Source organism: Rattus rattus, chromosome 2, assembly GCF_011064425.1.
Source record: "Rattus rattus isolate New Zealand chromosome 2, Rrattus_CSIRO_v1, whole genome shotgun sequence".
Classification (NCBI taxonomy): domain Eukaryota; kingdom Metazoa; phylum Chordata; class Mammalia; order Rodentia; family Muridae; genus Rattus; species Rattus rattus.
In genome coordinates this window covers 154,097,478-154,113,166 of record NC_046155.1, presented here as the reverse complement: position 1 = coordinate 154,113,166, position 15,689 = coordinate 154,097,478, and the positions used below count along the sequence as shown (strand labels likewise).

The 15,689-nt window shown below is 49.1% G+C and overlaps 1 protein-coding gene across 1 annotated transcript; it reads left to right on the top strand.

Annotated features, from left to right (window-relative positions):
- The first annotated feature begins 9,578 nt into the window (after positions 1-9,578).
- Positions 9,579-15,095, top strand: Kcna7 (potassium voltage-gated channel subfamily A member 7). Its single transcript, XM_032896037.1, has 2 exons — positions 9,579-10,650; positions 12,583-15,095. The coding sequence occupies exons 1-2, from the start codon at positions 9,997-9,999 to the stop codon at positions 13,396-13,398; spliced, it is 1,470 nt and encodes a 489-aa protein (XP_032751928.1). The 5' UTR covers positions 9,579-9,996; the 3' UTR covers positions 13,399-15,095.
- The last annotated feature ends 594 nt before the right edge of the window (positions 15,096-15,689 follow it).

Sequence of the window (15,689 nt, the reverse complement as noted above, 5' to 3'; positions counted from 1 at the left end):
GAGACACTTACAGATGTTCCACCCTTTTTCCTTACACTTCCCGGACCTTCGACGCATGCGTCTAGGTAATGCACGTGCACATATCCTTCCGCAGTCTGTCAAAGAGTGCGTACCTGAACAGGGTCTTTGCAGTTATGTTATTTAAGAGAGAACTCTTTCCCAAATTTCTTGTATGTGCTAGCCACTATTTGGTCTGGGGGACGCAGATCATGACAAAATACTCTTCTCCTTCCTGGAGTTCACATTGTTGAGAGAAAAGATCCATCCGGGTTGGGGATTTAGCTCAGTGGTAGAGCGCTTGCCTAGGAAGCGCAAGGCCCTGGTTCAATCCCCAGCTCGGGGAAAAAAAAAAAAAAAAAAAAAAAAAAAGAAAAGATCCATCCGTTTGGTATTTTTTTTCCTTTTTAATGTGTTGTTTTTTTTTCAGACAAGGTTTCACCATATAACCCAAGATGATTTTGCATTTTGTATCTGTGTGTTATTTATCTATATATGTTTATATATATACATACATACACGATAATATGTGTATATTTTCTTGATGGGTGTTCTTGTGTTTGTTTTTGTTTTTTGTTTGTTTTTTGACACAGGGTTTCTCCGTGTAGCCCTGGCTACCCTGGAACTCACTGTGTAGACTAGGCTGGCCTCTAACTCAAACCCACCTACCTCTTGCCTCCTCAGTGCTGGGACCAAGGCACAGAACACACAATTCCAGGTTTTTTTCTTCTACATCTCCTTCTCTTTCTCCATTTTCTTCTTTCTTTCTTCTTTCTTCCCTCCTTCCTTCTTCTGTTTCTTTCTTCATTTGAGGCAATGAAGGATCTGGAGCGATGACTCAGCAGTTAAACGCAACTGGCTGCTCCATCCAGAGGTCCTGAATTCAATTCTCAGCAGTCACCCTGACTTTCAGCTCTTGGCAATCCCCCTGACTCAGCTGTCTATGTGCTGGGTTTACAGCTTGCAACTACCCAGGGTTTGTAGTTTAAAGGCTAGCCTGTGCTACAGAGAAGCCGCTCTCAAGAAAACAAGGAAAGGAGCTGGGGAGATGGCTTATTTAGGTGCTTGCTGCACAGGCATGAAGACCCAAGTTCCACACCCACACACCTCTGCACCCAGAAAAAAGCCCCAGCACTGAGGTGGAGAGGGGAGGATTCTAGGGCTCAGTTGCCAATTCCAGGTGTAGTGAAAGGTACTGTCTGGATAATTACAGTGAACAGTGACTGAGGAAAACCAAAAACCTGGTGGGGTTGACCTCTGGCCTCCACCCTAACATGCAGTGCTTGGCTGTACACAACTTTAGTCCCAGCATTTTGGAGGCAGAAGCAGGTGGATCTCTGGAATTTGAGGCCAGCCTGGGCTACATATGGAGTTCCAGGTCTAGATGTAGATCTTTATCTACATGATAGAGAGACCAAATTCAAACACACACACACACACACACACACACACACACACACACATACACACACATACACACACATACACACACACAGTTACAAGGGTAACCCAGCAACCTAAGATGGTATTGAACACCTTATGCAGTGAAAGATGTGTTGGCATTTTGTCTAGGCTGCCCCACAGTTACCTAGCAACAGCAGGTATGCCTGACTCACTGTAAAAGGGGCTGCTTGCCCCCTCCTCTCTCTTTCTTGTCTTCCTGCTCCTGCTGTCTTCCCCCTCCTGTTCTCTCCCCCATTCCCCTTCCCCCTTCTCTGCACGTGCTCATGGTGGCCTCTACTCCATTCCTCTCCTCTCCTCTCCTCCTCCTCTTCTTTTTCTCTCTCTCTCTCCCCCTTCTCTGCCTTCTCTCCCTCCCTCAACTCCCCCCTGGCTGGTCCCCCAGGGGTAAGGGATGCCTCAACATGGGTACCCAGAGGCGCCCACTTACCCCACACCTAATGACACATCCACCAAACATATCCCTTCTTTTTTACAAAACACAACAGAATGACCTTGAACTTCTGGCCCAACTATTTCCATCCCCCTCCCCCCACCCCGTGTTGAGGTTACTAACATACACTCCATTCTCAGGTCATACAAGTGGTAAGGATTTAAACTTTTGTTTATTTTGGGTTTTTGTTTGTTTGTTTGGTTGGTTGGTTGGTTTTTGTTGGGGGTGTTGTTTTGTTTTTTGCTTTTTTGAGACAGGATTTCTCTGCCTCTACCTGCCAAGTGCTGGGGTTAAACGCATGTGCCAACATAATAGGTTCTTTTATTACTCTCTCGTATATTGATGGCATCCTGGCCAAAGTTTCCCCTCCCTCCTCTCTCCCTCCTCTGTTCTCTTCAGAAAAGGTAGATCTCCCAGGGTCAACCAAACATGGCCTATCAAGTTGAAATAAGATTAGGCACTGAGAGCCCAAATCTTAAAAGTTCAGACTCCATTTTAGAAAACCTGATCTAAGTTTGAACTCAGGTAAACTAACAGGCTGGTAACTAACATTAGTTTGCAAGTTGCCCCCCAACAAAATCTGAGCCTAACTCCAGTCTCTAGGCCACTCCCCAACAAGACCAGCATCTCCAGGTTACACCCTCAACAAATCTGCAACCCCCGGTTACAAGCCCACCCCCGCCTAATGACCACCAATGCAGAGGGCAGCAGAAATTAGGTTTATGGTATGACTCCCAGCACCAGACAGTTATGTTAAAGGCCACAGTAGCTTTCCAATTAGATGCTTACACACGTACTCCCTGCTTGCTGCTTACTATAAAGCCTTGCCCCATAGACATTCAGGGCTCCCCCAGCACCAAAACCATCCTGTGTGACAGGGGTACAGTTGAAGGGGAGGGTTGTCGGGGGTGGGGGGTGAGCTAGCTTGAATAGAATAAAGACCCTGTTGTGAGTTGCATCAGATCAGCTCCTGTCTGTGTCTTGGGGGATCACTAACATTTCCCTGGCACTACAGCAACTCTTGGGCTGGAGAGATGGCTCAGCAGTTAAGAGCACTAACTGCTCTTCCAGAGAGGTCCTGAGTTCAACTCCCAACAACCACATCTGTAATGGAGTCTGAAGTCCTCTTCTGGTGTGTCTGAATACAGCTACAGTGTACTCATATACATAAAGTAAATAATTAAAAAAATAAGTACCTCTTCTTATATTAAGGCTGGATGGGGCAACCCAGTAGGAGGACCAGGGTCCCAGGCAGCAACTGGTTTTGACCACCCTCCAACCTGATAAAAGTTTTTCTTGAATATCTGAGAGTAAACTGCACAGGCGGTTTCTCCTTCAATACTGTAACACGGAGCCTCTAAGAAACAAGTACTCGCCTATAGAACGACACACTTTCACTACCAAGAGAAAAGCCCATGGTGGCCCTCTCCTGTAACCCCAGCACTTGGGAGGTAGAGGTTGGATGCTCAGGGGTTCGAGGTTGGCTTGAGCTATACAAAAGTCAGTCTGGACCCAGAGACATGATTTAGTGGTTAAAGCATTGTACCCTTCTTACAAAAGTCAAGAGTTGGGGGTTGGGGATTTAGCTCAGTGGTAGAGCGCTTGCCTAGGAAGCGCAAGGCCCTGGGTTCAGTCCCCAGCTCCAAAAAAAAAAAAAAGTCAAGAGTTTGCTTTCAGGGCTGGAGAGATGGCTCTGTGGTTAAGAACACTGGCTGCTTCTCCAGAGGATCTGAGTTCACTTCTCAGCACCCATGTGGCAGCTCACAACCGTCTGTAACTCCAGTTCCAGGGGACCCGACACCCTTACGCCTATGCACATGAGTTAAAAATAAAATTATTTAAAAAAAAAAAAAAAGTAGGAGTTTGCTTTTCAGAACCCACATCTGGCGGCTCACGAACTCCAAGCCTGTGTTTGGAGTTGGAGAGAGGATCCCTGGGACTCTTCGACTAGTAAAGGATCTTCTGCCCTCTTCTGGCCTGCATCAGCACCTGCACTCGAGTACCCCCATGCACCAATATACATAATTAAAAAAAAATAAGACCACGTCTCAAAACATGAACAGTAAACATTAAGAAGAGGTCTTGGTGGTGCGTGCCTTTAATCCTAGTACTCTCAAGGCAGAGGCAGGCAACTATGTGAGTTCAAGGGCAGCCTAGTCTCCATACCTAGTTGCTGGACAGCCAGTTAAATGGTGAGACCTTGTCTAAAAACATAAAATAAATAGAAAGTGGGGAAAAAGAACTGATCATTTGACAAATGATCGAGGAATGTTGGAATCAAATAGGTTTGTAAGACCTTGCCTTCAAACAAAAGGGCGAGGGGGTGGCCAGCAGGGTGTGGACAGCATGGATCACTGATAGAGGACTTGGGTATCATGCTGGAAGCCCCAAGTTCCATCCCTAAGTCTTAAAAAGCCCTTATTCTGGACATAGTGTCCCACACATGTACCCCTAGAAATAGCGACACTGAGGCTGGAGGATTCAATTCCAGGCTGATGTTGCCTGTCCCTTTTTTTTTTTTTTTAAGATTTTTTATGGGGCTGGAAAGATGGCTCAGCGGTTAAGCGCACCAACTGCTCTTGCAGAGGTCCTGAGTTCGATTCCCAGCAACCACACGGTGGCTCACAACTATCTGTAATGGGGTCTGGTGTGTCTGAAGACAGCTACAGTGTGCTCATATACATAAAATAAATAAATAAATCTAAAACTATAAAAAGATTTATTATGTATACAGTGTTCCACCTGCATGTACACCTGCAGTTCAGAAGAGGACATCAGATCTCATTACCGAGGGTTGTGAGCCACCATATGATTGCTGGGAATTGAACTCAGGACCTCTGGAAGAGCAGTGTTCTTAACCTTTGAGGCATCTTTCCAACCCATATGCTGTCTTAAATGCAAAATGAAACAAACAAACAAACAACCCTCCAAGAATAGAACAAGGAGCTGGAAAGATTGGTCAGCAGTTAAGATCTCTGGCTGCTCTTACAGAAGTCCTGGCTTTGATTTCCAGAAAACAATGGCGGGTGGGGTTACAGCTATGTGTTACAATAGTTTCAGAGGTATCGAGTACCAGACATGCATGTTGTACACAGACAGACATGCAAAACACCTGCACACAGGAAGTAATACAAATAAATTTCAATTTAAAAAAACATTTTAAAATAAGTTTAAATATTTTTTAAATGATATATTTATTTGTTTTGTGTATATGAGTACAGTTTGGCTGTTTTTAGACACACTGGAAGAAGGCATCGGATCCAATTACAAATGGTTGTGAGCCACCATGTGGTTGCTGGGAATTGAACTCAGGACCTCTGGGAGAGCAGTCAGTGCTCCTAACTGCTGAGCCATCCCTCCAGTCCATGTTTAAACATTGTTTTAATGTAACTCACCTTCCCTTTGTAATAAGCTCAACTTCTACTTCTATAACTGGAGCCACTGGGTGATTGGCAGAGCTCTTGATGTAGACAAGAAACACTTGGAGAAAGGAGCTGGGTATTGGAAGGGGTTCTAGATTTTAACATGTTAAGACACCTGTTAAACTGTGTATGACATGCATGTAATCCCAGGACTGAGAAGATGGAGGCAGGAGGATTAAAAGTCTGCCAACAGCTTCGGCCGAGACAACCCCAATGAGCTTTTGTTCGAGTGTACCAAATGACTCAGTGTTTAAAGTATCCACACCCAGCAAACATCAGGAGATGAGTTTTGATCCCCAGCCACCATGAAAAAGCAGGATATAGCAGAATCTGTTTGTAATCCTAATGCTGGGGATGGGGAGAAGAAGCAGGCAGACCTGGACTCAGGCAGTAACATGGGCGAGCTGAGCATCTGGACTGTACTAACGTCAGGTGTGTGCTTCCATGGAAGCACAGCATACCCAGGTGTGAACGTCTGTGGAACCGCGTGGAGGGTGGTCAAGAGCTGGGCTTTTGGTTCTTTGAGATTTACATTGAGTGAATGTGTTGTGTGAGTGCGTGCGTGTGCATACGTAGTGTGTGTGTGTGTGTGTGTGTGTGTGTGTGTGTGTGTGTGTGTGTGTGTGTGTGTGTGTGTGTAAGTCTGGGTGCTGGCAGAGGCCCCAAGAGGGTGTTGAACCCCTAGAGCTGGAGTCCTAAGTGGTTGTGAATTGCCCATAGTGAGCTCTGGGAACAGAACCCTAGCCCTTGGGAAGAGCGGCAAGTGCCTTACCTGCCAAGCCACCCCTCCAACCCATTTCAGTTTTTTTCAAACAGAATCTCTCTGTTTTAGGGTTTAAATCTTGGCCTGTGCCCAGACAGAAAACACCAAGCCAACATGGTTCCACGTGGAGAGGTTTAGTGAGAGAAGAAGAAGAGGAGGAGAGGAAAGGCCAGCTATAAGCTGGTTAAGATCACTGACTGCTCTTCCAGAGGACCTGAGTTCAAATCCCAGCAACCACATGGTGCTTCACGACCATCTGCAATGGGATCTGATGCCCTCTTGTGGCGTGTCTGAGGACAGCTACAGTGTGTGTACACATAAAATAAACAAACCTAAAAAAAAAAAAGGCCAAAAGGCCAGCCATGGGCACATGGAGGGAAGAGGGGTGAGGAGGGAGCAAGCAGCCCCCTTTATAGTCAGGCACAGCCAGGCAACTGTGGGGCGGAGCATACCTGACTGTTCCCAGGTAGCTGTGGGGGTGGATCTTAGACAGAACACAAACATTCCGTGTAACCCAAACCTTCAATCCTTCTGCCTTCTTCCTGATAGATTATTAATATCACCCTACTTGGCTCTTAAAACAATTTAGGGGGAGGAGGGTTGAGAGGGTTTCTCTGTGTAGCCCAGGCTATCCTAGAACCTGCTTTGTAGACAAGGCTGGCCTCGAACTCACAGAATTTGACCTACCTAGGTCTCTCAAAGCTGGGATTAAAAACATGCATACTATACCAGGCTACGATTTTTCATTTTACCTATTTACCATCCATTTTGAGTACTGCAGATGAAATCTTAGATCTCACAAATGCTAAACATTATAAAATGCTAAACATTATAAAAAAAATCACACCGCCAACCCCTCACTGGGGATCAGGTGACCATACAGCCACATAGATATTCAGCTTCCTGCTGCTCTCTTGTAAACATCATTAACTATCCAGATAACCAGGGACAATATTTCCCAACTCAGAAGCCTTCACTTAAGCCTTTCACAGTCTGTTTGCCATATGAAGCAATAGTCTAAGGTCCCGGTGTTATGGACACCTTGATATCTTCTGTTTCCACACTGTAGACACAGAAGTGAGGCAAGGATCCCAGCTGTCTTAGTGTTTTATGGCCACAGCAACTCTTACAAAGGCAAACATGTAACTGGGGCTGGCTTACAGGGTCTGAGGTTTCCTGCATTATCATCATGGTGGGATGCAGGGCAGTGTGCAGGTAGACATGGTGCTGGAGAGGTAGCCAAGAGTACTACATCTAGATCCACAGGCAGCCGGAAGATACAATAAGCCACTAGGTCTGGCTTGAGCTTCTGAAACCCCAAAGTGTCCCCCCACCCCAGTGACACTCTTCCTTTAACAAGGCCACATCTACTCCAACAAGGCCACATCTCTGGTAATGCCACTCCCTATGAGTCTATGGGAGCCATTTTCATTCAGACCTATATACTGGCCATGTGTGAGTGTAACAGGAAGGTGGAATGGCACAAGTTGGGCAGAATAAGATCTAACTTTTGAGAGGAAGAGCGTCACGGCAAGTGGTAACATGGCTTCAGTCCAATGAAGTGTTTTAACAACATTTTAGCCTCCCCTACCCCCACAGGTATATATAGAGAATTCCCTAGGGTGGGGTTTAACACATGGCACCTTCAATTGGTGGCAAGTAAGGAGCAGGGGAGGGGGCCGGAGCGATGGCTAAGTAGTTAAAAACTTTGCCTGCTGGGGTTGGAGAGACAACTCACAGGTTAAGGGCAGTGACTACTCTTCCGGAGGTCTTGAGTCCAATTCCCAGCAACCACGTAATGGCTATAACCACTATGAGATCTGGCGCCCTCTTCTGGCCTGCAAGCACAAAAACAGAAAACATTGGCTTTTCCAGAGGATCCAGGGTCCAATTCCCAACACTCGTCTGGCAACTCACACCCGTCTGTAACTCCAGTTCCAGGGATCCAACACAGAAATCCATGCACGCAGAACACCGGTCAATGCTTATTAAAAAAAAAAAAGACACACGAGGAAGAAGATAAGCCCTGAGATGCAGGGCTATTATCCCAGCCACTCTTTAAGTTGAAACAAGGGGATTGCCAGTTCAAACCCTACTGGGGCTACAAAATTAATTCAAAATCATCCTGGGTGGTGTTGGGGATTTAGCTCAGTAGTAGAGCGCTTGCCTAGTAAGCGCAAGGCCCTGGGTTTGGTTCTCAGCTCCGAAAAAAAGAAAAAAAATCATCCTGGGCAATTTAGCAAAACTTTGTCTCAAAATAAAAATGAGAAACAAACAAAAAGGCCTGGAAAAGTAGTTGGACAGCAGGGCTCTCCAATAGTCATTGAATGTACTTTTCTATCTAATGTTAATTTTGAAGACTGGTTGGCCAGTAAGTCCAGGGATCCTCCTATGGGGGTCTCCATGGCCAGATTTTTAAAGACATGATCTCATCAGCCAGAGCTACACACAGAAACCCTTTCTCAAAAAACAAAAGCAACAGAATGAAAAGACAAGATTCCACCTATGTAGCCCTGCCCGGTCTGGAAATTTATGTTTGGACCAAGCTGGCCTCAAACCCACACAGGTCGGCTTGGTAATTAAAGGCGTGTGACAGCACACATGGTCTCATAGCTGACTTTGCCGGGTGGGAGGGTGGGGAGGGCAGAGGCAGGAGGATCTCTCTGAGTCCCAGATAGAAAGCTGGGAAGAGAAAGGCAAGGTTTAGCTGGGAGACCTCTTTGTGCAGGTCTCCGTCCGGCCAGCAGAGGGCGCGCGGGATCCCTTTCCCCGAAAGTGACTAGCTATCAATGCCCTTTACTAACACCCTACCCCATCAGAAGGAACTATTTTTTACCCGGTGTCATTAGACACCGGTGACTGGAAGGCCATCTTCTGTCTGCCCTTCGGCTCCCGACAGTGACCCTGCGCATCTCCCAGGCCGACTCTAGACCCTTCCAGGCAAGTCCCGCCTCCTTTGGCGCCATTCTTGGCTTCAGGTCAGACTTTTATTAATCTCAAAATCCGTACAGAAATTCTAAGTTCAAACTCCGGGGCTCAGTGGCCAGGGAGTAAAAGAGGCCCCAAGAATTCGGCAAGCACCAGGACCGCCGCAGAGCTCCTTAGGAGTGTTTAATTAGAGACACAGAGGAATAAACACACGACGCCAGACACACAAAAAGATGTTCACTGAAAGATAACAGGCGAGAAAGATATGGTGGTACACATCTGTTATCCCAGAAGTTGGGAGGCAGAAGCAAAAGAAAGAACTGCAATATTGAGCCCGTCTGAGATGCATATCCAAAACCAGTGTCAGTAAAAAAAATATAAAATAATAATAATAATAATAATAATAATAATAATAATAACAACAACAACAACAACAACAGGCAGAAGGAAACAGGCTCCCAGCAGAGAGACAGATGTGGACGACAACTGGTTAAGCGGATACATTCCCCCCACCCCCCAACCCGGGAGGACGGACTAGAGGCAGAGAGATGGAAAGGTAAGAGGGAAATAGATGCTGCAGACAGACCCGGTGGCTCATGACTGTCACCTAAGCAATCCGAAGGACGAGGAAGAGGATCGCCACAGGTTCGGGGCCAGCTTAAATGAGAGGCCGAGAAGACTGTCTAAATAACAAACAAATAAATAAATAGCCGTGATGCCACACGCCTGCAATCCCAGCATTAGGGAGGTGGAGGCAGGAAGATCATAAATTCAAGGTCATTTTAGCTATACAGAGTTCTAGGCCACTTTGGGCTATATAAGACCCTGTGTCATGAAATCCAAAGCCAAACAAATAAAATAGATGACTACAAGAGACCCACGGAAGAGCGCCCGGGTGGCAGTGGAGAAGGGCAAATGTGGGAACAGCAGAGGGCGCCCCGCGCCCCGCGGGGTAACACCGCCCCCTCCCCCGCGCCCTGGCCGGACTTTCCATGCTATTTTTACGCGCGGACACCGGACACCCGGCTGGGGTGGCTGCGGCGTCGGGGCCACACGTCCGTTCACCGGTCGCCCGGGCTGTGCGCGCCATGGAGCCACGGTGCCCGCCGCCCTGCGGCTGCTGCGAGCGGCTGGTGCTCAACGTGGCCGGGTTGCGCTTCGAGACCCGCGCGCGCACGCTCGGCCGCTTCCCGGACACGCTGCTGGGGGACCCGGTGCGCCGCAGCCGCTTCTACGACGGCGCGCGCCGCGAGTATTTCTTCGACCGACACCGGCCCAGCTTCGATGCGGTGCTCTACTACTACCAGTCAGGCGGCCGGCTGAGACGGCCGGCGCACGTGCCCCTCGACGTCTTCCTGGAGGAGGTGTCCTTCTACGGGCTGGGTGCGGCGGCGCTGGCGCGGCTGCGAGAGGATGAGGGCTGCGCCGTGCCGCCCGAGCGGCCGCTGCCCCGCCGCGCCTTCGCGCGCCAGCTCTGGCTGCTCTTCGAATTCCCCGAGAGCTCGCAGGCTGCGCGCGTGCTCGCCGTGGTCTCCGTGCTCGTCATCCTGGTCTCCATCGTGGTCTTTTGCCTGGAGACGCTGCCAGACTTCCGCGACGACCGCGATGACCCGGGGCTCGCGCCGGTAGCGGCTGCTACTGGCCCGGTGAGGGGCGGGGATTTGGGGAGGGCCAGGGCGGGGCCTTGGAAGACCTGGCCAGTCAGAAGGTGCGGCAAGGGGCAGGAGGATAGAAGCTCTAAAAAAATCAAAGATGTAAGCAGGGTATGGTGCTTCCTACATGAATCCCAGCAAGGAGATCCAGACAGGACGGGTTGAAGGCCAGTCTGGGTTATTGTGTGAGAGAGTCTGCCTCAGCCAGTGACTGAGGATTTGCCTCAGAGGCAGACAACCTGCCTAGAACTCCCCAGCGAGGGACTGGTGCCTGGCTCAGTGGTAGAGCATTTGCATTGAATCACAAAGTGACTTAGGGGTTATGTGGCTCAGTGGTAGAACTCTTACCTACCACTCTACAGTGAGGGGCCTGGAGAGATGGCTAAGCGATAAAGAGACTGTTCTTCAAGCGGACCTAGGTTCAATTCCCAGCACCCACATTATGGCTCACAACCATCTGCATGTAACTCCAGTTCTAGAGTGTCCGATGCCCTCTTCTGGCCGCCTTTGAACACAAGGCACATATATATATATATATATATATATATATATATATATATATATATATATATATATATATATCTGTAGACAAAGCATCCATTTACATAAAATAAATAATTTTTAAAAAAGAAGAATCCCCCAGTGAGGCATGTGGCTCCTGCCTAAAATCCCTCAGTGAGGGGGCTTGGGACGTGGATCAATGGAGAGCAACTTGCCAAGCATGTGCAAGGCCCTGGATTCCGTCCCTAGCCCTGCAAAATGAACGTGTGAGGCCAAAGACACGGACAGACCGCAGTGTCTGTGCATCTGGCAGAGAAATTGGAAAGATAGATGGTCAGGTGGGGATGACTGCCAGGAAACCGGAGCATGGAGGTTGGAGTTTAGGACAGGGAGCTGAGGTGGTAGGAATTTGCACCGAATCGAGCCAGAACATGGAGCTGGGGGCCATGCAGCAAGCATTTTAACCATTCTGAACCATGATCTACTGTCTGGTCTAGGCTGAAGGCAACAGGAAAGAGGAGGCATGAAGAAGGCAGAAGCAGACCAGGACCCTGCCCTTGGAGATCAGCACTGGGCAGGCAGGGCAAGATCCTGGAATGAAAAGGAATCTCCCCAACCAACCATAAGATCAGGGGTTCCTGGCAGCAAAAGAGTGGGACTGTGTTTTGGTTACATCTTTTTTTTTTTTTTTTAAATTATACACAGGTGAAAAGATAAACAGGTCTAACTACGTAGCCCACGGTGGCTCGGAATTTGCTATGTAGACTGCTATATAGACCAAGATTAGTAGACTTAAACTCACAGAGATCCAACTGTTCTGAGTGCTGGGGTTGAAGGTGTCTACCACAACAATTGACCATGTTTTAATCTTTGATATGCTGTGGTACAACCCAAGTCTGCAGACCCTCACTGGGGGAGGCTAGGCAGGAGTGCTACCATTGAACCACACCACCACCCCCTCTCTGGGGAGTCTAGTGAGGAACTGCTATCACTGAGTCATACCCTGAGCCCCTTCTCTGGGACATTCAGAACAGGGCTCCACCATCCAGCCACGCCACAAACCGGAGGGCTTCTAAGCAGGATTTGTGCCAGTGAACTCCACCTCCAACCTTCATTTTACTTTGTATTTTGAGATGGTCTCATTAGCTGTCCAGATCTGCCTTGAAATTACCTGTCCTCCCTCAGGCTCCTGAGTGTGGAACGACAGGCTTGTGTCACTAGGCCCAGGAGACACCACCTTTTCTGCCCTTAGGTCTGAAGATCATTCAGCTACCCTAAGGCAGTCAGTCGCTCGATGGGGTCTTGAGTTGTGTAGGACAGTGTAGTCACCCCTCAGGAACACTTTCAGGTACTGTTACTTTCACATTGAAACAGTGACTAGAGGTGTTGACCCAGCTCTCTGACTCCTTTCTGTCCCCTCCACAGTTCCTCGCTCGGCTAAATGGCTCCAGTCCCATGCCAGGAGCTCCTCCCCGACAGCCCTTCAACGATCCATTCTTTGTGGTGGAGACCCTGTGTATCTGCTGGTTCTCCTTTGAGCTGCTGGTGCGTCTGGCGGCTTGTCCAAGCAAAGCTGTGTTTTTCAAGAATGTGATGAACCTTATTGACTTCGTGGCCATCCTGCCTTACTTTGTGGCCCTGGGCACAGAGTTAGCCCGTCAACGGGGCGTGGGCCAGCCAGCTATGTCCCTGGCCATCCTAAGGGTCATCCGATTGGTGCGTGTTTTCCGCATCTTCAAGCTATCCAGGCATTCGAAGGGCCTGCAGATCTTGGGGCAGACACTGCGGGCTTCCATGCGAGAGCTAGGTCTCCTCATCTTCTTCCTCTTCATCGGCGTGGTCCTCTTTTCCAGCGCAGTCTACTTTGCTGAAGTGGACCGGGCAGACACCCATTTCACCAGCATCCCAGAGTCCTTTTGGTGGGCAGTGGTCACCATGACCACGGTCGGCTACGGGGACATGGCACCTGTCACTGTGGGTGGCAAGATCGTGGGCTCTCTGTGTGCCATTGCAGGCGTGCTCACCATCTCTCTGCCGGTGCCTGTCATCGTCTCCAACTTCAGCTACTTTTACCACCGGGAGACAGAGGGCGAAGAGGCAGGGATGTTCAGCCATGTGGACACACAGCCCTGCGGTACACTGGAGGGCAAGGCCAATGGGGGTCTGGTGGACTCTGAGGTGCCTGAACTCCTTCCACCACTCTGGGCCCCTTCTGGGAAACACATGGTGACCGAGGTGTGAGGGACAGCTGGGGTCTCCAGGAAGCAGTGGGGTGGGAGGGAGGAGGGAAGGCAGGGTCAGGTGCTGGGTTAAGGACTAAGGTGGTGACGAGAGGGCACAGAATCTGAATTTGAAGGCATGTCACATGGTAGCTTCTAGGGGGACCTTATGTGACACCGTGGCCAGGACTTGAATTTCGTCCAGGCCTTCCCCATTGGTTGTGCAATGTTGCAGAGCTGTCCAGATCTCCAGGGACTTGGTCATATATTGTGAGTTTTCTAGGTGTATATGGGGTCCCACTGGGGGCAAGTGTGGCCTCATTCAAGTGGATGCTAAGTAGTTATAGAGCTTTGAGTCCTCTGGGGCCAAGTTGGCCCTGCAGGTCTCTATCACACTGTCAAGAGGGAGCATACGGCTCCACGGCCACACACACGGAGGTTATGTGGAAATACGCAGCAGATTGTATGGACTCACGTTTCTCCTAGGACTCAAGTTATTTAAGATTCTGCGAGCTCTGGAGTCTTGAAGGCAGAGCGTGATCACTCTGGGTCCTGATGGAAAGGGTTAGGGTATAAAGGAGAGAAAGAAGCAGAGAGAGCAGCAGAGACTCGGAGAAAGGGACAGAGACACCCCCCCCCAAACTATAGTTCTCTGTATTGTGCAGGGCTATAGGGCTGGAACCCGTTCAGGGCCATGCAGAGCTGAGATGTGTGACTGACCACATGAGTCTCCTAACAGTTGAGTCTGATGACTTCTTTGGTCTTGTGTGACCATGCTGACTCATGTCACCCTGAGTCCTGCGGAAATATTGGTTGCATTTGACTGTATGTGAGGGCCATAGGGACATGGGGCCATTTTAAGTAGTAGCATCAGGATCCAAGGGTCACAGCACAGATAAAGCTAACTGCATGGGAGCAAGCATGGGCATGCGGATGTGTGTGGCCCACTGAACAGCTTGCTCAGGGATATGCACTGTAGAGCTGGTAGTTTCTGTCTCCTTGAGTCCCCCTGCCCCAATCACCTGGAAAGACTGGGGACTAGTAGTCTGCTTACCTCACTCATATGGGACCCATTTCTATGTTGTCCCATGCTGTAGTACAGAGATTCAGAGACTGGAGCCCCAAGGAAAGAAAACGCAGTAGGGGAAGAGTAGGTATTTGGAAAAGATGTGGCAGGAGACAGAGATCTAGAAGGAGAGAGAATGATGGAGAGAAGGAAGAGGAGAGGGGGAGGGAAGGGAAGGGAAGAAAGGACGGAGGGAGGGAGGGAGAGACAGAGAGGGGGAAGAAATCAATCATGAGAGATGGACACCCAGCGACAGACATCAGACATGCAGAAGAGGGAGGGATGCATGAGAGGTGGGTGTTTCAAGAGAAACTTGGAGCCCAAGGGTCACCCTCTCTGTTCTCTGAGTCATAACAGACTCTAAGCCATGGTGTCAGCATCCCTTCCAGCCAAGGAAGGTCACCATAATCCTGGAGGTGCCCTGTGTTTCCTAGGACAGAAACCCAAGGCTGTAAAGTGCTGTGGCTTCCCCCAAGGTTACCCAGCACGTCATAGGGCCAGGGCTGGTGGCAGGTGGCCTACCTGTGACACCCCCACAACTTCTGGTATTCAGGTATTGCCCAAGGCCACTGGTCCTGTGTCTGTTTTGTTTTAACCCTTTGAAACAGGGTCCCTCTATGTAGCCCTGGCTGTCCTGGAACTCACTATGTAGACCAGGCTGGCCTTGAATTCACAGAGCTCCTCCTGTCTCTGCCTCCCAAGTGATAAGATTAAAGCTATGGGAAGGTCACCATGTCTGGCAAGACCCTGCCTCTTCTAGGAGGAAGCTGATATTGGAGGGAACAGAATTACCCTAAGCTCCAGGGAAACGTTTTTGGAGTCTCCTGGGACTGAGACACATTCTGGGGAGCAGGAGAGGTCACAATCACTAACAAGAGTTCAAGGTATTTGACTGGCATTAACTTATTAAAACCTGTTCACCGGTGCCTAGTGTTGAGTTATTTTTTATAACGATGTCACCTGCTGTAGTCATATGAACTCTTGCTTAAGACCTGAGGGTGAGGCATCTTAGAGGGGCTGTCAGGAGGATTTGGCTCCTCTGAGCCATCTGAGCCATGAGCCATCAGGGAAAGGATGTGGGGAGCCATCTTCACCACCCATATTACCATATGAGAGAGAGGAAGGAGGGACAGTGGCAAGGGTGTGATGTAAAGGACATGACAGAATCTCAAGGTGGGCACGGCACTCCAACAGACCCACTGTCTGTCGCAGAAATGGAGATGGATCTGCACACAGGGACCAAAGAC